Source organism: Phascolarctos cinereus, unplaced genomic scaffold (genome assembly GCF_003287225.1).
Source record: "Phascolarctos cinereus isolate Bilbo 61053 unplaced genomic scaffold, phaCin_HiC Scaffold_2;HRSCAF=192, whole genome shotgun sequence".
Taxonomy (NCBI): domain Eukaryota; kingdom Metazoa; phylum Chordata; class Mammalia; order Diprotodontia; family Phascolarctidae; genus Phascolarctos; species Phascolarctos cinereus.
The window spans coordinates 251618584-251644100 of record NW_027555625.1 but is presented as its reverse complement, the minus strand read 5'-3'; the positions used below and the strand labels follow the sequence as shown (position 1 = coordinate 251644100).

The following is a 25517-nucleotide window of genomic DNA, read 5'->3' as shown; positions in this document are numbered from 1 at the left end:
AGCCAAGCCACCACCCACCTTGTACACTGGTAACTTGTGCTGAATTATAGTCAATCTGGGGGTGAAACTTCAATGACATGCTCTGGGTTCTTTTACTTGCTATTCTGGTCTCTCTGATTTTCCTTTTGACAGAGAAGCTGTATTTGGACCAGGATTAAGGCTGGGGCTGAAAGGTTTTCCCCCATCTGACTGATTGCTCTCTTTACCCAGATGGCCATGACCACTTTTGAAGAGGTAGGGAACTAGTCAGCCACAGCTCCTATGAAGCAGTCCCTACTCAGCCCCATTTTCCCCCTACGCTATATCTTTATATCCTTGAGTCCTATGCCCTCATTTTGTACCCAGGGAGCCGCCTTATTTTTGGTCTCAGCCCTCACCAGAGACTCTCCACTTAATGACACAGCAACGAAGTCACTTTAATCATTTTAAGAAAAACTCCTTCCTAAGGCCTTGTGGCAGAACTGGAAAACAAGTGTCAAGAAAAGTGTTCCCCCCTCCTAAGAACAGGCTGCCCCAGTCACAGTGCCATCAACACAGCTTGGTCTGTGTCTGGACAGGCCTGGGGTCATCAGGAAAGTGAAGGAGACCTTGGTCTGCAGGCCCAGCTCCTCTGGACCTTCTCTCTTGTTCCATCTGCTCTCAGGGGTGTTTTGGGAGGAGAAGGAGTGACACCTGACCTTCCTAACATGCCTCAGGCTTCAGTCTTCTGTAGAGCAGAGGCCACAAACTGGCTGATGGGTGAGGCTGGGAGGGAGTCTGGCTCTAGGGGAGTGTAGGAAAAGGTGATTTGTTATAATTTCCTGGGTCTGTCTAAAGCAGGTACAATTCAGGTCCCCAAGTCTGGTAGCTTAGGAGGCAGAAACTATAACTCTAGCCAGCCCATTCCCTGGGAGTCTCCAGCTAGTCCTAACCCCTCACCCCTTAATATCCACACCTGTGGCCCAAAAGAAGGGGTCTCCAGTCAGTGAGGCTGAAGCAGAGCTCACTAAAGATGGCACAAGTATCCCTAGTGGGGCCTGCCCCCTCAAGTACCCAGGGAATAGGAGCAAAGGAGAATGGAGGGAACTTGGGCTTTCTGGCCTGAGCCACACCCACTGTGGGGGTGGGGACAGGTAAGATGGGTAAGTGGGAAGGTGAAGAGAAAGGGGGAAGGATGGACTCAGGAGAGAACTCCTGTTTCAGCACTAAAACTCTGTCATTTTCTTGTGTGTGTCAGCAGTCTTCTGTTCCCGCTGCAAACCTGCCTCCTGGGCCCGGAGGTTCTTCAGCTCCTTCTGGGCTCCGGCCAACTTCTCCTCCAGCTGGGCTGTAGCCACGCTATGCCTAGAAAGAAACCATGGAGTTACTCTGGGAACCAGCCTCAGCTTTACATCAAGGAAACCTTCCCCAATTAATTTAGTTGATTCTCCAATCTCTGCTACAATCCCTGACTTTTCCTTTGTATTTTTCATGATCTGATATTGATTGCAAAGTTGTATCCATCTTGTCTTTCTCATTAGACTAGAAGCCCCATGAGAGCAGGGGCTGTCTGCTTTTTACTCTAAGCAATTTAAGGGTGACTATACCACCTTTGGGGGACTCAAAAACTATGTAAAGGCTGGCAAACTGAACTAACCCTACTCTGTCCTCAAAAGATATTCCTGGGGCAGCTGGATAGTACAGTAGATAGAGCACTGGCTCTGGAGTCAAGGGGACCTGAGTTCAAATCCTGCCTCAGACACATAACATTCACTAGCTGTGTGACTCTGGGCAAGTCACTTAACCCCAAATGCCTCACAAAAAAGAAAAAAAAAAGATATTCCTTTCTGGAGCCAAGTGCTCCTCGTACAGTCACAGCCTGGTTGGGAGAGTTCAAGGCTACCAATCTCTTATCCTTGAACTGAGATAAAAAGGATGTGCTAAAACAATGACCAGTTAGCACTTAATAAATGGCTTGCTGATTTGGCTCTTGAGCCTAATAGGCTAGGGTAATTTCAGATGTGTGGCTGAATCCTGTCTTTCTTGTTGGCTCCCATCGAACATCCAATCTCTCCCCAGGGTCTTCCCTCTCCAGGAAAAGCCTATATCATACCGGCCAATGTTCCGGGCCAGGGCTTCTTGTATACTTCGGATGTCCCTCTGAGTCTGCTCCACCTTCTCCAGGATCTGGAAGAGCTGTACACTTAGGGATCGCTTGGTACTCTTGCTGGCATGGTAAAGCTCCTTGCTACTCCTCTTAAGGGATGGGACCTTTCCTTCCTCTTGGACCCTAGGAACCTTGCCTTGGAGTTTCTCATTTAGGAAATCAAACACATTGCGCTGGGGTGGGCGTCCCTTGACTCCATTCCCCTTTGCCTGGCTTTTTCTTGGCTTGCCAAGGTCTGGCTTACTGCTTGTTCTCTTCTGGAGAATTTCAGCACACTGATCTAGGGACTTCCCCTTTGGAAGCACCACAGCATGGATGGGCTCTACCCGGCCCTCAGCATTCTTTCCAAGACCTAGGATGACAAAGGTGGGTTGTGAGCAAAAGAGAAATGTTATCCTTCTACATGAAATTACAGAACTACACAGCTGGAGTCAATGCTGACAAATCAATGCCATTCTTCAACATAAATATGAAGAATGTTAGGTTGAAGACATGCCTCAAGGGCTAAAAAAAGTTACCTTTGCCAAACTCATAGCCCATCTGAGAGAGAAGTTTGGAACCTATGCCTCGGGTATGTGCCTCCCAGCCAGCAAATGAGGAGCTGCAAGCAGGGCCCCAAGCCCCTTTTTCCAAGGCATCTGACTCCACAACTACAAAAAAACCAGAGATGGACATTAGCTTTAACTAAGGAAGGGACCATGTAGCAAGATTCCTTCTCATGAAACCTGAACTCAGAGATCAATTATTCCCATATACTCTTCAGCAGAACGGGCATAAGTTGACTTCAAGGGGGACAAGAGGCATTCTATAGAAGCTGCGATTCTCCTTACAGATGCATCTAGTAAGCACAGAACCTAGACAGAGACTGTATATGGAGGACCCTACTGCTATAGAGCCTCTCCCTAGAGAGCAGCAGCAACACTGCCTTTCTCCCCTTCTTTCTTCCTTATCAACAGTAACACTATCCCTTCCACCCCAACTTCCATACTCATCTCCTCCGTAGATTAGCACCATTTACCAACAGAGGCTCCAGAGGGGTTTGGTGTTGTGGCAGCTGGTTGTAATGGAAGAATATTAGACTTGGGAGTCTGGAGCCCATATTAAAAACATGGGTCCATTATGTACTAGTTGTGTGACTGTGGGTGAGGAACCTGGCCTCTCTGACCTTCGCTCTCATTTGTCAAATGGAGATAACAACATTTGTTCTATCCTCCTGGCAGGGTTGCTGTGAGGAAACACTCTTCAAATACTGAGGCACTATAGAAATAAGAGTTACCAAAGAACCCCAAGAAGACTGGGATGGAAAAAAATACTTTCTAACTGAAGAAAGACCTATAGATGCTTAGCCCCTGCCCTTCCACCTGACTTCATAAGAACAGAGAGTTCTACATTTCCTATAGGCTGAACTGGAATACTAAGGACATTAGTGCTCCACTGCTCAACATGAGTAAGGCAGAGCCATCTCAGAACCTTTGGCATAGCTGGAGTCATCCACATCATCTCCATCAGACTCTGAAGGTGTACTGTCTTCACTGCGTAGGGGAGGCATAATACCATCCCCCTCCACCACAGTCTCTTTGAGAAGCAGTGAGTCAAACTTGACCGTGTAGTAGCCACTGTCCACATCTGTGGGAGGAAGAACAGAACACCAATTAACTTCACGATCACGTGAAACAAACAGGATGAGCAAAAACAAAACAAAACAAAACAAAAAAAAAACCCAAAAAACCCCAAAAACCCCACAAAAGTGGAACTGGAAACTAAAACATTACAGATAGGTAACTGAGGCAAGAAAAAAAAGGCCAATTACTGCCCAAAGTTATACAATGTCATGTGTTTAGCTGAGAATGATAATCAAGTATTTTTAGGTGAGTCTAGTGTCCTGTTCCAATATTTCCCCTGGCTATGACTATGTCACACCTCTAGTTAAGAAGTTTTTGTAGCAGTATAGTTGTAGTATAAAATACATACCAGTCTGTTTGACATTTAAAGCACTTCTAAGATCTGCCTCCAATTTATTTTTCCAGACTGATTTCACGTTACTCTCCCTCACCTATTCCATGTACCAGTCAAACTGACATACTTGCTATTTGTTGTGCATGACATTTCAGCTCCAGTCTCTGGATCTTTGCTCCCTGGAATGAGCTCCCTATTCACTCTGCCTCTCAGAATTGTTTATTTCTTTCAAGGCTCAGCTCAAGTGCTACTTCCTGATACCTTAAATTGTTAGTGCTATCCTCCATGCTAAAAACTGCTTTATAATTTATATTGTACATATTTTAAATGGACTTATCTGCAAATGTCTTATTTACCCCCAGTAGACTCTAAACTCCTCAAGGGCAGGGAATTTTTCATTTTTGTCTTTATATTCCTAGCACCATGCCTGCAACATCATAAACTTAATAAATACTTGTGGACTCAATGGACTGAATAAAGGTCAATCTTTGACAATGTATGGGGGATCAAGTTTACTTCAGTGTTCTACCTGATGACATTGAGGACCTAGACACAATCCTTGGCTTGATTTACTGCTATGTTCAAAGAGCTTTTCAATAATTGTGTTCATTAAATATTGTCACAGAAGCAGTACAGTTAAATGAACAAAGCGGAAGAAAGAGAACAAATGCCATTCCCATTTCAGTATCCAATACATGATGGAAATAAAGACATCAAATTTAACAACAAACTGATTTCATCTGAATCTTGAAAAAAAAATCTGAAATCAGATGCAGCTTTCAAAATCACTGGCATGAGGCAATCATTTCAAGAGATGCTGGTTAAAGAAACCCTTAGTCCTCCCTGTCTTAACAGCTCACCTGTAATCCGGGCTGGATACCAAATTCCATCATCATACTTAGCCAGACAGGCCGAACCTGTGTGCAGGGCACTCAGGTCTGGCTCCTGGAAGGGGCGAAGCTCATCCACAGCAACTACTTGCCCATGGGAGAACCTGCAGGAATTAGGTTAAGCACAAGTCAAATATTCCCACCCATAAATGGCACTAACATCAGGTACCAAGAAGAAGTAAATCCAGTACTTGTCAGAACTTGCACTCAAATGTAGAAAATCAGATAGATGCCAAAAAAAGAGATATCCCATTCAAAAATAATGGGGAGTTTGAGGGATATTTTATTTTTACTATTTTTGGTGGGACAGTTTGCAGTACACTCTCAGCTCTCTGGGAGTGGATTGCCAGATCAGCAACTTATCCACAGTTCCTTTATAACAATCAATTCGGTCCCAAGTTGCCAAAGTACCGTTAAAGTAAGAGCTCACACAGCTGATTCTGAGGGTCTTGGATTATATATTTTATCATATTTTTCACATCACTGCTCATTTGGTTGGGCTGAATTCTTTTCAATGAAAAACAGTATGTAAAGTCAAGGAAGAAAAGTCCCACAAGCCAGCTTAAGGACAACATAGAAATATGCTTCTTCATAAACCTTGCAAACCAGAACAAAACCAAAACCAATACCCTTTAGGCATCCCTATTCCACCCCGTCCCTGCCCCTCCCCAAGACACATGGGAGTAAAGCCCCACCACTGCATCTCACTGGACACATAGGGTACTCACTGTGGGTGAGTAGCTACAGCATTTGCAAGGTTGCTTCACACATGTGCGATACAGGAGAACTCAAAGCACTCAAAGAAGTATAGTCCTATTTAACAGAGGAGTAAACCGAGGAATGGAGAAGGGGAGATGTGCCTAGGATCAAACTCTGGTCCAAGAACCCTCCTCCCAAAATGTACCCCCTCCACCAAAAAAACCCCAAACCCTAATTTCTAAATACTGCCATGCCCTATATTGTGCTAATGAGAGCAAGAAAACAACACTGAGAGTGCCTCAACTACCTTGCACCTCTTGGCAGCATGAGAGATGATTAAAAACTAAACCAATCACTCCCAACCATTCCAAGCTGAGGCTGCTGTCCTCAGCTGTCTGAGTGTCTCCTGGTACCTGTAAGGGCAGAACGGGATGGGAGAGAGAATTACCTGCAGTTCTCTTTGAATCGGCATTTTCCCTCCAGGAAGAAGGGACAGGGCTTTAGGGACTTGTGAGTTGGGTAGAGATAAAGCACACGAACCCCTGCTGTGCCATCCTCTGAATGCTCTGTCCCCACAATCATGGCATTATGGTATTCCAGAGTGCCCCATGAACTGTAGTATGGAGCATTCACCTTCATCCCACTCAACTCTTCCTCTTCTTCCTCTTCATGCCCAGATCTGTCAGGCTCAGTTTCTCTTCTTTCAGGAGAGGTTGCAGTTTCAGCACCTTGAGTCTCAGAATCTCCTGTCACTTCACGAATGGCATTCTGGAAAGCCAAATACTCAGCTTCATCCCTTACTGCACTCTCAATTAGGCCAAGGCTTGGGTCCAGTGTGGCCAGGAGCTTGCTCTTCTTGATGGACACAAGACTGGACTCAGTTAGCTCGATTAGCTGCTTTAAGTCAGCCTGGAGCTGAAGCAAGTCAGCTTTTTCTGTAGGGTCCAAGCCGGTCCCCAGGGCCAGCTCCACTTGCTGCAGCTGGACATGGTAGGTCTGGATGGAAGCTTCCACACTATTCTCATCCATCCTGCAGAAGCAGTCTGTAGCTCTTCTGATGATCTACTTAAGTATCCCTACATCCTCCAAAATGCTGGCTAGGAGGCAGCTGCTCCACAACAACCTTTAGGAATCACGAGCTGCAGAGAAGAATAAGGCCATTTCAAACAGAAGCTTAACCACAACAGAAAAAGTCCCTGTGTTTGTGCCCTGTCTCCCCTTCTCAGACCAGGGGGAGTGTCATTACTCATAAACTGACAGCTACTCCAGAGCAAGGCCATGTGTCCAACTTGGACTAGGGAGGGCAGGAACCACGTCTTCCTTTAAAATTATGGTTCTTAAACTTAAAGTTGTCATCTGGTTACACAGGTCTGAAGGGAAGATGGGATGTAAAACCTAGGAGGAGGAAGAGACATAGGCCACAGGGAAGAAGGAAGATGGATCGAATGAGACCATGGTAGGAAAGGGCAGGGAGGAGGAGGAGGAGGGAGGGAGAAAACTGGGGAGGGAAAGGTAGCAGAGGAAGGATGGTGGGAGGAGGAGGAGGAATTATTTACCTGGTACAAATTGTGTACTGATTTAGCTGCCTAGATCTTATTTCCCACCAGTACAATGTAAACTCCTAAGGGCAGAGAAGAGGAGTAAGAAAAGAACAAGGTGGAGAAGGAGAATGGAAGACGAAAACGAAGAAGACGCGAAGGGAGGAAGGGAATGGGGAGGAGGAAGGGGGGGCGGAGGGAGCAGGGTAGTGGGGGAGGGGAGATGAGGCCTAGCCCTTGGGCGTTCTCCGCAGAGACCTCGCCCATAGAGCCGGGGAAGGGGGTGGGGGGGAGGCGTTTCTTCATCTCTAGTCCTGCTCCCGAGCCCCGTCCTCCCTGCCCAGGCATTTTCGGGTCCTACTCCCGTAAGCTCCGCGTCTCTTCAGCCGCTCACCCCTCAGGCCTGGGAAGCAGCCGCCACCGCCACCTCCACGGCCGCCATGAAACCGCCGCTCGGGCAGGCCAACCATAGATGCCGTACTTCTTCTGGCTAGAGAGGCTCACAAGAGCGCCTCTATTCCTTCACTGGGTCGCCACGAACCCACCGGAACTCCCTCCCCAGCTTCAGCCGTCCACCGGAAGTGCAAGCGTCGTTAAGGCTGATAAGCTTGGCCCTCGAGGTCTTGTGGTGCCTGCTGGGATTCGTAGTTTCCAAAAGGCCTCTCCCTGCTCCAAGAGGTGGGTGTGGACTCTATGTCCCAGAAGTCATAGCGGCGGGGTGAGCGAGAAAGGTCGACTCTTGCTGGCCGTAGAGGTAGTGGCCCGGTAGGGTCTCTTCCGGCCCTAGTAGCTGTAGTAGCAGTCGCTCCGGCTCCGTCTCTGAGGCGCTAGGCCGCAGGTAGGAGCCCCGCAGCCCGTTCCCTGTTGCTTCCTCACGGGCTCCACGTTCCTTGTGGAAGTCCCCGAGCCGCTGACCTAGGAGTTTGAGGCCGGACCAGACAGTTCCCCCTGCGGGGAGGGCCCTTTGGCCGGAGCCGGCCTCTCCCTGGAGACGAAGAGGAAGCCCATGGGTCACTCTCAAGCTCAGGCACGACCCTCCCTTCCTGGCACAGGCCGAAGCTGGGCCATAGGACCTAGTTTCCTAGGTGACGCTCAGGGCCCCTCTTCTCTACTTGACTACACGGTCCCCTCCTCCGACTTCCGAGTCGGTGGGTTTGTCCTGCCCTTCCCCGCCTCTTCTGAACCTGTGTCCCTGTGCTGCCCCCTCGCTCCCCATCTTAGAGACCGTGGAGTCACTGCCCCTTCTTCCGAGGACGTTGCTCCATCTGAGCTAATGGGAATACATCGTTCTCTGCCAGACTTTTGAGCCAGTAGAGCTTTCCTGTTAATAGAAAACTGCGTTGCCCCTTTTTTTAAAATTTCCGTATCACCTACGTTGCCCTCTACCACCACCACCACCAAAAAGAAGGGAAGAAAAATAAAGTGAAAAAAGTATGCTCCAGTATTCACTCAGTTCATCAGTTCTGTCTCTGGAGATGGACGGCATTTTTCATCACAAATCCTTTGAAATTGCCTTGAATCATTGTATTGATCAGAGTAGCTGAGTCGTTCACAGTTGATCATTATTACAGTATTGCTGCTGTTTGTATTTGTTGTTGTTCAGTCTTTTCAGTTTTGTCTGACTCTTCTTGACCCTGTTTGGGGTTCCTGGCAAAGATACTGAAGTGGTTTGCCATTTCCTTCTCCAGCTCATTTTACAGATGAAGAAACTGAGGGAAACAGGATTAAGTGACTTCCGTAGGGTCACACAGCTAGTAAGTGCCTGAGGCTGGATTTGAACTCTGGTATTCCTCTGACTTCAGGCCCAGCCCTCTACCCACTGTGGACTAGCTGCCCCAATATTGTGTTACTGTGTACATTGTTCTCCTGGTTCTCCTCATTTCATATATGCATTTCACATAAGTCTTCCCAGGTTTTTCTGAAATCATGCCCCTCCTTATTTCTTATAGCACAGTAGCATTCCATCACAACTTATTCAGTCATTCCCCAATTGATAGGTTGCCCTTTTTCTGAGCCATAGAGTCCTACTCTGTGTCCCACCCCAGTTTCATTTATAAGCTATCTAACCTCAGATCTAGTGAGTCTGCGCTGCCCTCTTTGTATGAGTGTCCAGATCAGTTGGTCTGCCTACTGATAGAATGTCTTTTATCCTACTACCGAGGCAGTAGGTCTATCCTATCCTATACTTGTGTTCCAAACCATGATTTGAAAACTAATACTGTTCTCTTTACCTGCTAGCTGAGCCTGCAAGTCAGCAGTAATGAAGATGGTTCCCTTGGTGAAAAATTAGTCTTGTTTTTGTTGGCTGTGGTGGAGGTGTGGGTTTGGCCCATGGAGTACAAGTTATGGGAATTTATGAGCCCCCAAATTTATTTCCCACAACCCTTGAAAGCTCAGTATCTCTGGGTTATAGTGGCTTGAGAGAAAAGGATAAGACTCTATGTAGGTGAATGATAGTGGCCCCTGTAAAAGAGTTTGATGTGCTGTGCAACTTTGGTCCCTGGGTATTTTCAGCTGTAGGCCCTTATGCTGGGAAAAGTTAAAAGGCCCAATTAGCCTGCTGAGAAGCACTCAGCCTAGCTCACTGCATAAAAAAGAAAGCAGAAACTTACTCTGATATATACCATTGTCTTTGGGGAAACTTTTTCAGTCACATAAAAAGAGCAGTAGGATGAGTGTAGTAGTATTGTAACATAGTTATCTCTAATTTTTCCCAAAAGCTTAAAGTTTTTCAGGCAGAATCTAATCTTTACAACATTTCTAGAGAGTAAATAAGTCTCTGGTATAATACTCATTTTGCCAATTAGGAAAATGACTGAGAAGAGGTTGATTTTTCTCAAAGTTACACAGCAAAAAGCATGGAATAGGATTTTGGCCCTTCTGACTCTCAAGTTTGTTTTATCTATTGTTGTTTATTGTTGTTGTAGTGAAGGAAACAAGGAAGATGCTGTAAGGAGTAGAGTCCTGAATGGGGTATTCCCCAGTGATTCCTAGTTTCTTGTACTTTACAGGAGCAGAATGTATACACTCCTGTCAGGGCTTTATAAATACATGTTCCGGAGAGATGAATACTGCATTCTAATCCTGGGGTTGGACAATGCAGGAAAGACGGTAGGTAGTTTCTTTTTTGGGAACCTCAATTGTTATTCATAAAATTTATTTTGCTACATTTTTTTTTCATTCAGTAAAATTCCACCTGATCAGTTGTAGGTCTGAGAGAAGGTTATTGTAAGTAATTGTAAGAAACAAGCATTTTAGAAAGGGGAAGGAGAGACAGTTATTATAGCAGAGGTGTGATAGTAAGTGTGTAATAGCTCTCAAGGGGAAAAAATGTTCATACAACACACTTTTATGTTTAAAATGCATTCTTAACATTTCCTTCATCATTTTCTTAAGCCTAGGCAATCAACAAAACAATAAATCAAGATTTTATTGTAGTATTTCTGAGGTATAGTCACTGAAAATTTAATAGTCAGCTCTCATGAGTTGGTAGGAGCTGTCTATGGCACACTTCTGGGTTGTAGAAACTAACAGAATTTTGGAGCTGAAAATGAGCTCAGCTTATCTAGCCAGCCCTTTCTGAAATCATGAATCCCATCAACAAAATCCCTAACAAGTGTCATTCAGCTTCTTCTTGAAGATTTCCAGTGATAGAGAACTCATATTCCTGAGGCAGCCTGTTCCATTTTGGACAATTTTAAACTTGCATTTTTGTTTGTTTTTCTATCTACCTAGACTTTCCTGGAGCAAACGAAAACCCGATTTAACAGAAACTACAAAGGGATGAGTTTATCCAAAATCACCACTACAGTGGGACTGAATAGTAAGTGGATCTTTTTGGGTTACAGAATCAGGAAAACAAATAGATATAGTACTTTATGGTGACCTAGGTGAGATAGCCAGGGAGTAGCAGATTATTCATTGATATTCTTGTGTGGTAAAGTAAAAAAACTGAATTTCTGAAGAGTTAAGTACAAAGTATCTTCCTTATCTCAGTGGTGCTACTCTATAGAGTAATGTGAAGTTATTTTGCTTCACTTCCAGATGAGAAGACTGGGGAAAATGAAATTTCTGTGACTGGAATCTTGTATCTTACCTTTATTTTCTCTTTTCTTCCCCCTTCTTCTTCCCTTGAAGTTGGTACTATTGATGTGGGCAAAGCTCGACTTATGTTCTGGGATTTAGGAGGGCAAGAGGAATTGCAGTCTCTCTGGGACAAGGTAAGAAAGGAACTGTTTCTTTTTTTTTTTTCCAGGCTTGTGCTCATGCTTAAAGTTCCACAAAATTCTTAGAAATCCTATGGGCCTTGGGTAGCCCCATCACAAACCTGATACTGAGCTAGGTAGACTATTGGGGTAGTCCTCTGGTAATTTTACTGTTCCATAACTTACAATATGAATGTTTTGACTTCTTATAGGAAGAAGCTTTACAAATAACTCCTAGAAATCTACCTGCTCAAATATATTATTAGTATTTTTTTGTCCATGTGGTTAGAAGCTCGAGTTTCCAGATGCCAGTTTCCAATCTGTGCCTATTAGTAGCTGTTTCTTGCTCTGATATTTCCCAAAATATCCCCCGTAATCTGACCATCCTGCCAAAAAAATTCCAGTCAATTTACAATAATGGTTATTTCCCTGAAAGAGAAGCTTTTTCCCAGGCTGATAAGAAGACCATTTTTCTGTCAGCCTCAACCAACACTGGATTGCAAAGGAAGGATTCAGTTAAGATTTCTCATTATTTTGTTAGCCAAGACTAGGTTATCTGGCCCATTTCAAAGCATTAAGCATTTTGGACTTATATGTCCCGAGACTTCTACCCAGTGTCACATAGGAAGTAGAATAAAACAATGCATGAAAAGCCCTTTTGAATTATTTTCTTTTAGGCTAGGAAGAGCATTTCCTACATGGAGGTTTGCCCATTGCCTGCTCTCTTATACCATGAACTATCTCCACTTCAGAATAAGCAAAACTGACAATCACAGTAATTTAGAAAATCCTGTTTATACCAGGCCCTGTGCCAGCAGTTTGTCACCTCTCTCTTTCTCTCTTTGATCTTTGAAATGTGCTCGGATGGCGGGGAGGTATGATAGAAGGGAGGGCAGATTAGGGGAGGTGGGTAATCAGAAGCAAACACTTCTGAGGAGGGGCAGGGTCAAGAGAGAGAATAGAATAAACAGAGGGTAGGATAGGATGAAGGGAAATATAGTTAGTTTTTCACAACTATATTTTCCACAAAATATGGTTAGTTTCACAACTACTGTGGAAGTGTTTTGCATGACTGCACACATATAACCTGTATCAAGTTGCTTGCCTTTTCAGTGAGGGTGGGTGGGAAGGGAGGAAGGGAGAGAATTTGGAACCCAAAGTTTTAAAAACAAATGTTAAATTGTTTTTATTTGCATATATAAGATATACAGGCAATGGGGTATAGAAATCCTGCCCTACAGGAAAATAGAAGGGGAAGGGAATAAGAGAAGGAGGTGGTGATAGAAGGGAGGTCAGTTTAAGGGAACAGGTATTCAGAATGCATGCCGCATTGGGGTGGGGCAGGGGTGAGATGGAGAGAAAATTGGAGCTCACAATCTTGTCTAAGTGAATGTTGAAAACTAAAAATAAATTTTTTAAATATTTTTTTTTTAAAAAAGTGTGCTCTGAATATAGTGAAGCTACTTCTGGATATTAACCCTTCTACTGTCATTCTAGTACTATGCTGAGTCCCATGGGGTCATCTATGTCATTGATTCTACCGATGAGGAGCGACTCTCAGAAACCAAGAGAGCATTTGGTAAGTTATGGTTTTGACCTAAGAGGTCCTTGGTTTTGTTCATTCAAACATCATTTGTTTTGTGCCTGCTATATTCAAGTCTGCCAGGAAGACTTGGCATGGCAAATGCAAAAATAAATGAGACATGATTTCTGTACTAGATAAGGTAGAGTTTAGTAAGGGACATAGGGCATGAGCTCAAATAACCACATGCAAGGCATTATATAAGTACTTTATTAGTAATACCTGCAAAGTGCTAGATGAAGGAAGGTTCAGAGAAGGCTCCGGAGAAGTAGCATTTGAACTGGGCCTCAAAAAATGGGTAGAATTTCTATAAATGGAAATGAGAGGAGGAGGGCCATTCTAAGCTGTGAGAAACATTTGAGAAAAAAAAACATACAAATCAGATCTGGGAAGAAGCGAGCAGTCTTTTTTGGCTGGAACATGAAATTTGTGTAAGGGAATAAGTGGGAAATAAGGCTGCAAAAATAATCTGAGGCCAGATTGTGAAGGATCTTGAATATTAGATTACTGAGGAGTTTAGATTTTATTTAGTCCATCAGAGTTGTGCTCTAAGAAGAACTATTGTTCACATAGTGCTTTAAGGTCTATGAAGTTCCTTTAACTATTCCTTTGGAGTAGGTAGTGCAAGTATCTATTTTACAGATGAAGAAACAAACTCAGAAAGGTGAATTGATTTGCCTAGGCTTTTTCCCAGCTAGAAGGGTGAGATTCAACCCTAAGTCTTCTGATTCACAGACTGTTGCTTTTTCCATAGAAGTAGTATAGATTTGAGTGGAGAGAGACTGTTGGCAAGGAGGCTATTGTAATAAGGACCTAAGCTGTAGCAGCAGCAGCAATAGGAATAGAAGGAATGGATTTGAAAAGTATTTTAAAGGAAAATTTGAGAGGCCTTAGCATCTGACTGGGTATGGGGTGTGAGAAAGAGAGAATCTTCAAATGTGATTATAAGATTTTGATCTTGGATGATTAGGAGAGAGTGATTCTAATACGGAATCAAGTACAGCAGTAAGAAAGACCCTTTAATGAGAGAAGTGGGGCAAGTGAGTACAGTCTTAAGCATACTTATTTGAAGTGCCAGCCAAGATATACAGGTAGAAATTTCCAGCAAGTAGATGCAAATGGTAGTTTGAAGGTCAGGATAGAGGTTTGGACTAGACGCATAAATTTGGAAGTATTCTGCAAGGAGGTGACAGTGCATGAGAACTTTTGGAGGAAGGTCTGAAGAGAGAGGAGAGGCAAGGACACAATATTGGGGAGTAGCCCAATTGAGGGAATTGAGAGGAGGAGGAGACAGCAAAATAAGAAGAGATCAGAGTGATGGAAGGAGAACCAATGTTGTGCAGCATGATTAAAGATGAGGAAACAGAGTTTCAGGAAGGAAATTTCAGTAGTTTTGCAGATAGGTCAAAGAGGATGGAATGAGGCCTGAGGAAAAATCCACTGCATGTGATGATTAGGTAGTCATTGGTGACCTTTAAGGAGGGCTGTTTTGTAAGTTAATGGGGGCGAAAGCCATATTGGAGAACTTGACAGGACAGTAGGTTGTGAAGAGGTGAAGGCATGAAGTAGAGACCACTCATTTGGGTACTGTGACCATGAAAAGAACCCATTCTGTTTATCTGAGTCTTGAAAATGAAATTCCTAACAAAGCTTAATGCCTCTATCTCAGGGGGAGCTCATCACTCATCATTTTTATTTCTACCAGAAAAAATGATCACCAGTGAAGCCCTGGAGGGGGTCCCTATCTTGGTCCTGGCCAATAAGCAGGATGTAGAGGTGAGATCACTGGCTCCTTACTCAGTCCTAGATTGCTTTCTTTGATAAAACTGGACTTAATACTTTTCTGAACCCCAGAGGCAAGTGAAGGTGGGAAATCTTTTGTCTTATAGGTTGGCATAGATAATATTTTAGTTTGAGTTGTATGTACCTACTATGCTCAGGACCCAAGGAAATGTGTCTGTGGTAGTCTGTATCTGAGACTTTTTGTGTGAAGTTCCCAAACCCTACCAGTCCTCTCCATATGACTTACCCCTTTAGGTTGAAGGCCCTTTTCTTTGGTAGTATGTCTTCCAGGACTTTGGATCCTGTAGTTCTTTAGTTCCTCTGCTGCCCAATATTGTGTCAAAATAGTGTGCTTAAGGGCCACTAATCTGTGACTGGTTTTGACTCTCCATCTGCTTAATGCTGTTAAATTTGCTATGGTAAAAAATAATCGTCTTTTTAAGCTCCTTCCCTCTGTGCTTCAGAACCCAGTTTCTTTTCATTACTTCATCACTGGGACTGTTGTCCTCATCTTTCCCTTTTTCATTACATCTGAGGATCTGGAAGATGTACACTTGAAGCTGCAGAACTTTTTGTTTTTGAGGAGTTTCAAGTCATTAGTTAAGCTGAGATTTCCTTTTGAGAGTCACCTGATGATCCCTTCTCTCTGACCTCCACATAGATGTAGGACTGTGTTCTGCCCACTGGAGGGAGGCAGATTGACATTATCGTAAGACACTGTTGAGAAAAAGGATGAATCCATACTTACTAATGTGTATAAATCCCATTCTTCTTTCATGCTACCTCCATCCTCTAATACACTAAATTAATTCACACTCTATATTTCTGCCTCACTTTTGGGCCTAGGACTTTCACCAACAGGTACCTAGAAGTAGGCTATTTGACATAGAGATGGTCCTGCCCTCCTCCAGAAGCTGATATTTTACTGGGACTTATCTTTCTATTGGTGTTGAAGGGATTAAAGTGAATTTCTCCCCCCCCCCCAGCAATGCCATTGTGGTTTCTTAGATGGACTAGGGCTGGAGGAAATAACTACCTCAACGTCCCTGAGGCAAGAGTTCTGGAGAAGACTGGATTTAAGAAGATCTTGCAAAGGTCTTCAGAAGGAAGATTTACAAATTGGTGAAGGAAATTAGATTAGGACCTGTTGTCATTAACAGAAATGCTTTATTCTTATATGTACTGCTTTAGGTTGAATGTTCATTAAGCTTTAACCTACCTCCAAGCGATAAAGGGAGTATGGAAGAGAAAGGGAAACTGAAAAAAAAAGTTATCTTAGCCTCCCAAGTAAGTCTCTGGAGGAAGAGGAGCTGGTAGGGCACTACCCTGATTCATCCTGTTACCAGTCACATCTGGAGCCTATTATTGTTTGGAGGAGTAGAGTTCACTGTGGACCAGCAGTAGCATGGTGGAGGTATAGTAGAAGGAGCATGAGATATGTAGTCAGAAGACATGGGTTCAAGAGCCACTCTGTTACTATTTGTGTGAACTTGAGAAACTCTCTTAATTTTGGGCCTCAGTTTTTTAATCTGTAAAAGGAGAGAGTTAGTTGTCTCAGATGATCTCTGAGGTCTTCCCCAACTCTAAATCTGTGATCCTTTGAAATCTCTATTTTCCTTGGCCTTCCTTTCTCCTCCTCCCTGCTATTCTTATCTCTAGTGAGCCCTACCCATGGGCAGAAAGGAATAGGAATATGTGCCCCATGTGTTTCAGTTGTTGGCCTGTTGTGAATGTTGGTCCTTGACTCATTCTTCATTGTTGATGGCTGCTTGCTTGTATAATGACTTTTAAATATACCAAGATTTTTCTCTTTAGATGTTAGGGAGTCCAGAAAGCTGCTTTCCCAAGATCATTTTGTTTGTAAATACTGGACTGGTTTCTTGTCTCATTTTTGTCCTTTAGTTAAAGTTTTAGCCTTTTATGATTCATTGTGATCAAATGTCTGGCCTTGGGGAATAGCAGCCATCCTGGGGCCAGTACATACCATAGGATCACAGAATATCAGAAGAATATTTCTTTTTCTTGACCTGTGTGTTTTATAAAAATCTCCTGGGGGATGGCTAACAGACTGGTTATCTCTGGTTAAGGGTCAATCTTCATTTCCTGGCTTCTTCCTAGAATTCTGTTTCCCTCTAAGCACCAGCTAGGTCGAGCCTGCTGGCTTGCCTCTATGCTGTATAATTTCCAGAGTCCTATGTTAGTGAGCCTTGGAACAGACTGACGCAGCAGGGGTATCTCCTGGAAGCAGGGCTTTGTTTCAGTCACCTGTCTTCCAAGCATCTGTGCAGTATTAAGTGATGAGTAGCTTCTCCTCAGTCCCTCCTTCTGCCTCCAAAGTGACCTTCAGTTGTGTTTCTTTTTGTCCCTTTAACTTAAATTCATTGTGACAAAGAAAAGATGTTTCCAGAGAAAGGAATGAAATTTCTGCATAGGAGAAGAAAAACATTTCTGTGCCCAAGTGGTTAGATAAATGACTGCATGAAAATGAAAGGAAGACCCTTCCAGAGTTGATTGTACTAGAGCTTCCTACCTTGGTGCCCTTCCTAAAAACAGGAGATTAGCCTCAGACCTTCTGCTGTTTTACAGAATTCTGCTGAAAGCTGGGGGAAAAAAGTAGTGGCTAGGAACTCATTTGTTGGGTATTTGAGAGGTTGTCATGGTATACATATCTCTCAATCCCCTCAATTTTTATGGCTGAAATATGGTTTTATTATCTTCATTTGCTCTGACTACATAAAGTAAAATTTTTTTTTAGCATTTTTCTGGGTCTTATATTTATTTCGCCACTTTTTGGGATGGTGGGAAACTTCAAAGAATCTCATAAGTTTTATGAGGTAGTAAACTAATGCTGGAGGATCCCACGAACATCACTTAGGGCTAGTCAGATGTTATTTATTGTCTACCCACCCATTCCTATCTGAGTTTCAGCCCCTTGCTTCTTATGTAAGTTCCCATTACAGCTTGTTGTAAATAGGTGGTCAGTTCTTTGGTGGGGGGAGGGTCAAGGAATGGGGAGAGGGGAAGTATTGGCAGCAGGACTGAGCTGAATTCTGTCAGAACTGGAGGAAGAGCAGATGCTAGAAGGGAGTCGTAAAATGGGAAGATTATGTCTTGAATTCTATATGTAGCTCTTTCTGGCTTGTCATGTGACCTTCTTGCACAACTCCCTTAATATCTTTGCCTTAGTTTCTTCATCTTTGAAAGGGAGGGTTTATCTCTTATCCCCTGGAGATAACGTAAGGAAGAGTTCAAGTCTGTTAAACAGTGAAGCTTCTTGAGAGAAGATTGTTCTGGGAATAGGTTTTAATAGCCCCTTTTATGCACGAGGTCTCAAATGAACCTTTAGAGAGCGTTAAGCAATTTGTTTTGGCAAGTGTTTATAAAGGAGTTTGATTTTTCTTGGTTTCCACAATTGATGCCTTTTCTGTTAGGTCTTTTTTCTTTGAATCTCCTTTTTCCCCTTCCCCCACTTTCCTCTCCTTTTTTGTCTCCTTTGGAGAATGGCCTGGCTTTGTTTATTAGCTATGAGTCCCTCACTCCTGCCATTATCAGGTCTCAAGAGATTCCCTGATGGTGAGGCTGAGCTGTTATTGACAGCTGGAGAGGTCTAGGCTGGTAGCTGTACTTATCTCATCCCTTTCTAAATTACCTGCTGTGTTTCCTTGCCTTTTCCCTTTCTTTAAACCTTACTATAGAGTATCATGGGGACAATGTGATGTTTTCAAAATGTTTACATAAACCCAGAATGCAGCCCAGAATCCCTTCTTTACCTGTTGGAGAGGAGGAAGGATCCTTGGGCCAGGGCCTTATGAATGAAGAGGGACACCCAACACCTGAAATAAAGGGATGCTCACCTGGAAAATGGGTGGCATTCTGGTTGATGAATGAAATGAGATAAGCTGTTCTTATAGTGCATATGGGTCCTGCCTTTACCATTTGCCATTTGTGTGGAGGGCCACAGGCAGAGAAGTTAAATGGTTCCATTTTAAAGATGAGTGACTGCTGTGCCCTGCTGACCCAGAATAAATGAAAAGAGAGGCCAGAGATAAGTTAGGTATTCAATAAGCACTAGGTTGACCTTGTAACTTTCCCTTTCTTTTGGATACATTCTTCTAAAAGGTGGCCACATCATTCCCAGCTGTCACCAAGTGTCTGAGGACAAATCAGTTGGCATCCCTGAGGCTGCTGCGATCAAAAGACCAGCTTTTTAACATTTCTGTCATTTTCCTTTCTCATCAGACCTGCTTATCCATTCCTGACATCAAGACCGCATTCAGTGATTGCATTAATAAAATTGGAAAGAGAGACTGCCTGACACAGGCTTGCTCAGCTCTCACAGGGTAAGTGTGGGGAGGCATAGCAGCCTTACCAGTGGGTATTTCCTAACCATACCCTCTGCCATGCCAGTAGACCATTTTCACCAGGCCTAACAAGATCCCAAAGTATCAGTTTTTTTCATGGCTTAGACCCTAGGCACTGTCAGTGACCAGAGAAGAATTTGTATTCTTAGCATCTTAGTATCCAGGGTATTTCTACATGCCTGCAGCTGTTGCTACCACATATAAATGGCTTTATGAGGAGAAGGACCAGAGACTTATGTGGCAGAACTGGCTCAGCATCAGGAGCTAGGTGCTGCTAGTCCTTAATGGATAGAGAGTCAACAAGGATATGTTTGTAATCTTGGCAGGAAGGAAATATGGTCCAATCCTGTCTGGTGCGGTCATGTGTAAACATGAATGAGGTCTGTAGAGGGAGCTTGTAGCTGTGGCCACTATCTCTTTTTGACTGTGAGCTATCCCAGGCGTGTCTTCAAAGACCATGGAGTCATCTCCAGGGCCACTCCCATTTTTCCCCATCTCCCACATCTTTTGAAGAACTGTGGGGACCCACTGCCTCACATCTGGTGTTTTCTCAGCAAAGGGGTGAATGAGGGCATCGAGTGGATGGTGAAGTGTGTCGTGAGGAATATCCACCGACCTCCACGGCAGAAGGACATCACGTAAGGTCGGAGTAGCACTGCTGCTGTGCTTGGACGGCTGCCCCCAGCGCAGATTCCACCCACCCTCCTTGTCCAGGGAACAGGGCCACGACCTTGTCATCAGTTGGATTCTTTTCATTTGGATTTTTTATTTTGTTTATGTTTTTTCCTAAGACAAACTTTTATCTCCATCCAAAAAAAAATCATCTTGAGGATTCTACCTGGTGGTTGGAGAGGGAAAAGGGGAGGGTGTTCTCTATGACCAGACACAAGCCCCTCCTGAATGGGGAATGGTAGGACCAACACCTCACCTGAAGCATAGGCACTGTCAGGTGTCATGAGTGACTTTACCCACACCACCATGAGGTGTGGCTGGATACTCCTCAGTTGCTCAAGGGAGCTGGTGTTTTTTTGGTTAATGACCTAAATTTAGTCCTTCATCTCTTAAGACCAAACATGAAAAACTGGCTCAGTTTAGTCCCTGGTGTGAGTGTTGATGAGAGGTTGTGATAGGCATGTAAGGCAGTGGATCTCATCTGCCCTGAAACTCTAGTTTTCTTGGGTTTATTTGGCCGAGTTCTGGCTGGAGCGGCTGTCCTTTGGCTCTAAATCCTTGTGTTTTCTAATAACTTCCCCATTGCCCCTTCCTGAGGGTAACGGCCTGCGCTTGTCTCCCCAGCCTCTCACAGGATGACGAACCACTAACACTGCAATCGAGGCAGAGGTGACCCTCGTTGTGAGGCCCCACACTGCTTGAGGTGACATTTTTTTGCTGCTCATAGCAGCTGTACTAGGTGATATACAAAAAATGGGCTCCAAGGGATACTTTGAGCCAAAACAGTTGACACTTCTTTGCAGCTTCTTTTCCAGCAGACACCACCTGCTCACCTCTGACAGCATTTGACTCTTAATCGTGCTTTGGCTTCTAGGGCCCCAGCCCTGGGGTCCAGAATAGGTAGTTGAAATAACTTGTTCAAACCTGGCCCAGGCGCAGGCTCATAAGCCATAAATGGTTGTGGGGTTTTCCCGGAGTTCTAAGTGTTGTTGAAGAGCAGCCTTGGCTATTTCCCCATAGAAATCAGCTCCAGATAATCCAGGTCATTGGCCAAATTGCAGTATTGCCCACAGCAGAGGCAATGAGAGATAGGAAATCCTTCCTAGAGTTTCATAGAAACCTTAGGTGGAAGGCTGTCCTAGCCAGCTGACTGACCTTGAGTGTCTGTCAGTTTATCTTTGTAAGACCCGGAGTAGCTGAGGATCAGTAGTGCCAACTAGAATCAGCCTAGGTTGGCCAGCTTCCCTGTTTTCCTGTTGTTTATGCTTTTCTCATTCTGAGGGGTTTGACTTTACTCTGGAGGATAGTGTGATCCCTTAGAGCCTGTTATAAGAAGGCGTGGGCAGCTAGCGGGTGGCATAAGAGCTGATCACTTCTGGACCCACTTCCCTAGAACTTGTGTTAGCAGTGACAGAACCACAAAGCTGCCCTTCTCTGACACTTCCAGGTCCAGCTGAGAAGCCAAACACTTGGGTGTCACTCTTAGAATGCCTGCAGGGAAATGGAAGGGAGGCAGGTACTTAGGGAGAAATTTTTCTTTCTTCTCAGGCTAGACTTATGTGGCAGCTTGAATAGAGAAGATGAGCAAGTAGCGTAATGCTATTGGTAGCCTTTATCACAGCTGATTTTAGCCTCCCAAAAAGGGGCAGAAAGAGGGCTAATATAGGAAAGCCAAGGACAAGGCATCGTAGGCTCTTGCTTCCTACTTTGTGGGTTCTCTGCCTTTGTAGCCTGCATACTAAGTTGTGCATTAGACAGGGTCAGTATTATGCCCGGGTAGATTTCAGGCAACATTCTCTCATAATTTATTCTTGCCACATGGAGACCATTTATAGGGTAAAGTAAAGGGGTGGGCAGTCCTTCCAGGATATGGCCTTGGCCACAATGGACCTGTTGGGCAATGTGCAAGCTACAGGTATGAAGTATGTCTGAATGTAAGCCAATCCAAACCCCAGCCTACTCTTTATTATGCACTAGAGTCAGTTTCTCTTGTGGCTTTAGAATCCAGTGCAAGAGAAGCACATCTCTAAGCCTCAGGCAATATGCTCCTTTACTTTTTAATTTAGAAAAGTTAGCGTATAGAATCAGGAAGAAGCAAAACTTTACCTGCTTCCCTTCCCTTTCAGTTTAAGGATTTTGAACTGAACATTTCCCTCCAGTCCTGATGCTAATTGAGCAACCTATGTAGCTGCTACTTCTTGAACTGAGTCAGAGGAAAAGAAACATGGTTCTGAGATCCTCTAACATCCCTGCATGATCTTGGACAAATTCCCTCTGATACAAAGTTTATCTTTCATAGAGGGGATTAAGATCTGGCCCAGGGAGGGCCAGTTACCTGTTACTTCTTTGCGGATTGGTGATGAGAGAGTTAATGTTCACTGAGAGCTTTGAGATCCTGAGCGGGGAGAAAGCTGCCCAGATTGAAAGTAAGCACACTCCAAAAACCAAAGTAGGATTTGTTCTTTTATCTTGTCTTTGAGGGAGGAGTTCACATACTTAATGTTTGTCTTTAGGTCATGTTTGCCCCTGCAGGAACATCACGTTCTTCGTGTTACATGGTAACAAGAGAATATGCTTGTGCAGAAATCCCCTTTATAAAAAATCTGGCAAAGTTAAATGTGCTGCCTTTCTTCTTTCTCGTACAGTGAACCCTGGGTGAGTTGGGAGGGATTGGGATAGGATATGTTCTGTGGGGCTTCTGATCCATAAGAAAGAAGCAAGGCCAGCGGTTCAGTTGAGGTTAGAGAGATCTGTGAAGCATTGTATCTGCTCTATCCTCCATACTCCAAATCCCGCTGCTCCAGAAATCCAAAGGATTCCTATAGATTTGGTTCCTATAGGCAGTCCAGTAGTGGTATGGCTCAGCAGCTCCAGCTAAATGTGGATTAAAAGAGGGTCAGCATTAGAGTTAGGGTCAGGATCAGGCTTCAGAATCAGGACCTTTCGAGATCAGAGGAAAGTGCTTCTCATTTGTTTGCTTTGGCCAAAGAGATGACAGTTTGAGGCTTGTCGTTCTGAAACATGACTGGGTGAAAACTCTACCTTCTACCAAAGTCTAAATATCCATGTTTCCCATTAAATACCTCCTTGCTTTGGTAAAATGAGGCTTGTGACTCAGTGGAGAAGCCTCTCTAATTTGGCTGTTGCTGAGGACTTTCTACTTTTCCCCCAAATATCTTAGGATTCTGCCCCTTGCCACTTATCCCAGCCCGCTCTTTTATTCTTGGACTAATCCAAACCAAATAGCAACTCCACAGCATAAACATCCTCTCTTCTTTGGAAATTCCAGCCTAGCCTTTGCAGCTGCTGGGTTGGAACTCTCTATCCCCTGTTTTGGTCCTGTTCTAATTTATGAAAGCTTGGACTCTTTTAGAGTACTTGATGGAGCCTCTTTGCCCTGAGGCCCTCGCAGCTATAGCTTCTTGTTCATAGTCACCCTGACAACTGTAACTGGATTAGAAAAAAATTGAAAAAAGATATGACCCTAGTAGCTTTGAGGATTTAGTTCTTTCACACAGCAGCAGCTCTTGACTTGGGGATTGAAGGATCAGTGATGGTTCCCAATGTACTGATACCCATTCCCCAGCAGTATTTAGCAGAAGTTTGGCCGGATGCTTATTTGTCCAGCCTTATGCTTAAGTGCTTGTGGTCACAGAGCCATATTCTGTCTGCCCACTGACACCATCATCTTGACCATTAACCAGGCAGGGGTCTGGCCACTGATTGTCAGGGTTGTAGGCCACCACTCTCAAGGTGAACCAATTGTCTTTAATCCCCAGTGATTCTCTGTGTTTGGAAAAATAAAAATCTGATCAGGAATATGAGCTGTTCTGTTCCTTCCTGGGTAGGGGGTTGTGCCAGGCTTCCTAAATACAGTAGAGTTGCTTATTTGAATTTTTTGCAAATGATTTTTCTCCTAAGCACTAGTCTCAATGGTGTGTGCCTTTGGTTCCCAGCTCAAAGAGGTGTAGGGTGTGAAGGGAAGTTCCTGGAACTCTTTCCTATCTCAATTCAAAAAGCATTTAAGTACCTACTATGTCATACACTCTGCTAAGCACTGAGTATTTAAAAAAAGGTAAAAACTGTTCCAGCTATCTAATGGGAGAAAAACAACATCCAAACAACTATATCTGCAAACTACGTATATAAAATAAGTTTGATGTCTTTTACAGAAGGTGGGATTTTAGCTGAGATTTAAAGGAAGCCGGGAAGCAGAAGTAAGGAGAGAATCCTAGGCATGAGAGCCGATGCAAATGCACAGAACAGGGAGATGAAATGTCTTGTGCAAGGAAGTCAGAGTTGCAGAGGTTGTAGGAGATGAAGGTGTAAGAAGACAGTAAAAGGTAGAAAGGGATCTGGTTATGAAGGGCTTTGAATGTCAAATGGATGATTTTATATTTGCTCTTGGAGGCAACAGGGAAACACTGGAGTTGATTGAATATTATCTTGACATGGTCAGAAACGTATTTTAGTTAAGATCAATTTGAGAGCAGAGTGGGGAGAGATACTTATGGTAGGGAGACCAACCAGGAGGCTGTTGTAACAGTCCAGGCCAGAAGTGATAAGGGCCTACACTGGGATGGTGGCTGTTTTAGAGGAGCAACAGATACACACACAAAGATAGAGCAAATGTAGTATTCATGTGGTTTAGCAGCAGATTAGATATTGAGGCTGGGGGTGATGACACCTAGGTTGTGTGCTTGGGTGACTGGAAAGATGGTCACACCCTTGTCAGCAACAGGGAAGGCAGGAAGATAGGAGGATTTGGGGAGAAAGATAATGTTGAAACTGAGGCAAACAGGATGAAGTAACTTGCTGAGGGTCTCACAGCTAGTAAGTGTCTGGGGCTGGATTTGAACTCGGCTCTTCCTGACTTCAGGTCAGGAACTCTATCCATTAGGCCGCCTAGCTTCCCCAGGCTAAGAAACACCCAGTGGGGGTGGGGCATTTTCTCTTTCCCCTCTCCCTAGGAGACTGATTCCCTGCCCACCTGTGTTTCCATTCAGTTATTCATGGAACTGAGATCCAGCAGAGCTGCATCTCTTGCCTCCCTGTTGCCCCCTTGACACTTCTTGTTGTGTTGAGTTCAGCTTTAATCCATAAGATAAGGGTTTTGGAAACATTTTTCCAGCAAGCAAATTTACAGCTTGGGAGAATCACCTGTCACATTGAGTCATTGGAAAAGAAAACTGCGGAAAGATACCAACTGCCCACCTCCCTGTGGCAGGCATCAGGATGAGGATTTCTCCTGAGCTGACCACTTCAATTCTTCCAAGGCCTCTAGGGCACGAAGGAGCTCAAGGTCTTACTTTCAAATATTTAGTCAAACTGCAGGAAGGACCTAGGCTGTCTGAGGAGAAAGGTCTAGGAAAGGAATGAGGCATTATCTGTGGACCGTGCTGTCAGTCAGCTACTCCTCTGTCCAGAGCTAAATCTCTTGCCTCATTCTGGACTCCCCTTCTCCAGGTCTGGGACAAAAGAGCTATTGAGGGAAAGCGATAGTTTCCCAGAAAGCATGTGGGAATGAGAACTCTGGGAGGGGGTCAAAGGTGAAAGACCTGCTGGAAGCAGAAGTTTCTGAAAAGGGCAGAGGACTCTTACAAACTGGTATTGCTATTTCTTCCAGTGCTAGGAAATCCCCTAATTTCACCACCAAGGCAGGGAGGGAGGAGCTAGCATTGGCACAGACATGGGATGAGAATCTGAT

At 44.2% G+C, this 25517-nt stretch overlaps 2 protein-coding genes across 8 annotated transcripts; one reads left to right on the top strand and one right to left on the bottom strand.

The window, feature by feature from the left end:
• Positions 1-395: 395 nt before the first annotated feature.
• ZGPAT (zinc finger CCCH-type and G-patch domain containing) lies at positions 396-7694 on the bottom strand. 3 transcript variants are annotated; one of them, XM_020981604.2, is made up of 7 exons: positions 7603-7694; positions 6119-6809; positions 4942-5075; positions 3596-3751; positions 2644-2775; positions 2072-2477; positions 396-1323 (listed from the first exon to the last, which is right to left on the bottom strand). In XM_020981604.2, the coding sequence occupies exons 2-7, from the start codon at positions 6697-6699 to the stop codon at positions 1185-1187; spliced, it is 1548 nt and encodes a 515-aa protein (XP_020837263.1). In that variant the 5' UTR covers positions 6700-6809; positions 7603-7694; the 3' UTR covers positions 396-1184. The 3 variants fall into 3 exon arrangements, with proteins under 3 accessions (XP_020837263.1, XP_020837264.1, XP_020837265.1); XM_020981605.2 differs by having other exon boundaries at positions 7570-7660; XM_020981606.2 differs by lacking the exon at positions 7603-7694 and adding an exon at positions 7227-7337.
• On the top strand, positions 7681-23629 carry ARFRP1 (ARF related protein 1). 5 transcript variants are annotated; one of them, XM_078149909.1, is made up of 9 exons: positions 7923-8046; positions 8897-8962; positions 10220-10319; positions 10944-11031; positions 11346-11428; positions 12911-12992; positions 14701-14771; positions 19017-19117; positions 19693-23629. In XM_078149909.1, exons 3-9 carry the CDS (start codon positions 10227-10229, stop codon positions 19778-19780), a joined length of 606 nt encoding a protein of 201 aa, XP_078006035.1. In that variant the 5' UTR covers positions 7923-8046; positions 8897-8962; positions 10220-10226; the 3' UTR covers positions 19781-23629. The 5 variants fall into 5 exon arrangements, with proteins under 5 accessions (XP_020837267.1, XP_078006035.1, XP_020837269.1 ...); XM_020981608.2 differs by lacking the exons at positions 7923-8046; positions 8897-8962 and adding an exon at positions 7681-7886; XM_020981610.2 differs by lacking the exon at positions 8897-8962.
• Positions 23630-25517: the final 1888 nt, after the last annotated feature.

Coding starts and splice junctions, on each gene's coding strand:
- ZGPAT (XM_020981604.2), bottom strand. CDS start 6,699: ATGGATGAGAATAGTGTGGAAGCTTCCATCCAGACCTACCATGTCCAG. Junction 5,076..6,118: donor CGATTCAAAGAGAACTGCAG/GTAATTCTCTCT, acceptor TAATTCCTGCAG/GTTCTCCCATGGGCAAGTAG. Junction 2,776..3,595: donor TGACTCCAGCTATGCCAAAG/GTTCTGAGATGG, acceptor GTTTTTTTGTAG/TTGTGGAGTCAGATGCCTTG.
- ARFRP1 (XM_020981608.2), top strand. CDS start 7,681: ATGCCGTACTTCTTCTGGCTAGAGAGGCTCACAAGAGCGCCTCTATTC. Junction 11,032..11,345: donor CACTACAGTGGGACTGAATA/GTAAGTGGATCT, acceptor CTTCCCTTGAAG/TTGGTACTATTGATGTGGGC. Junction 11,429..12,910: donor TGCAGTCTCTCTGGGACAAG/GTAAGAAAGGAA, acceptor CTGTCATTCTAG/TACTATGCTGAGTCCCATGG.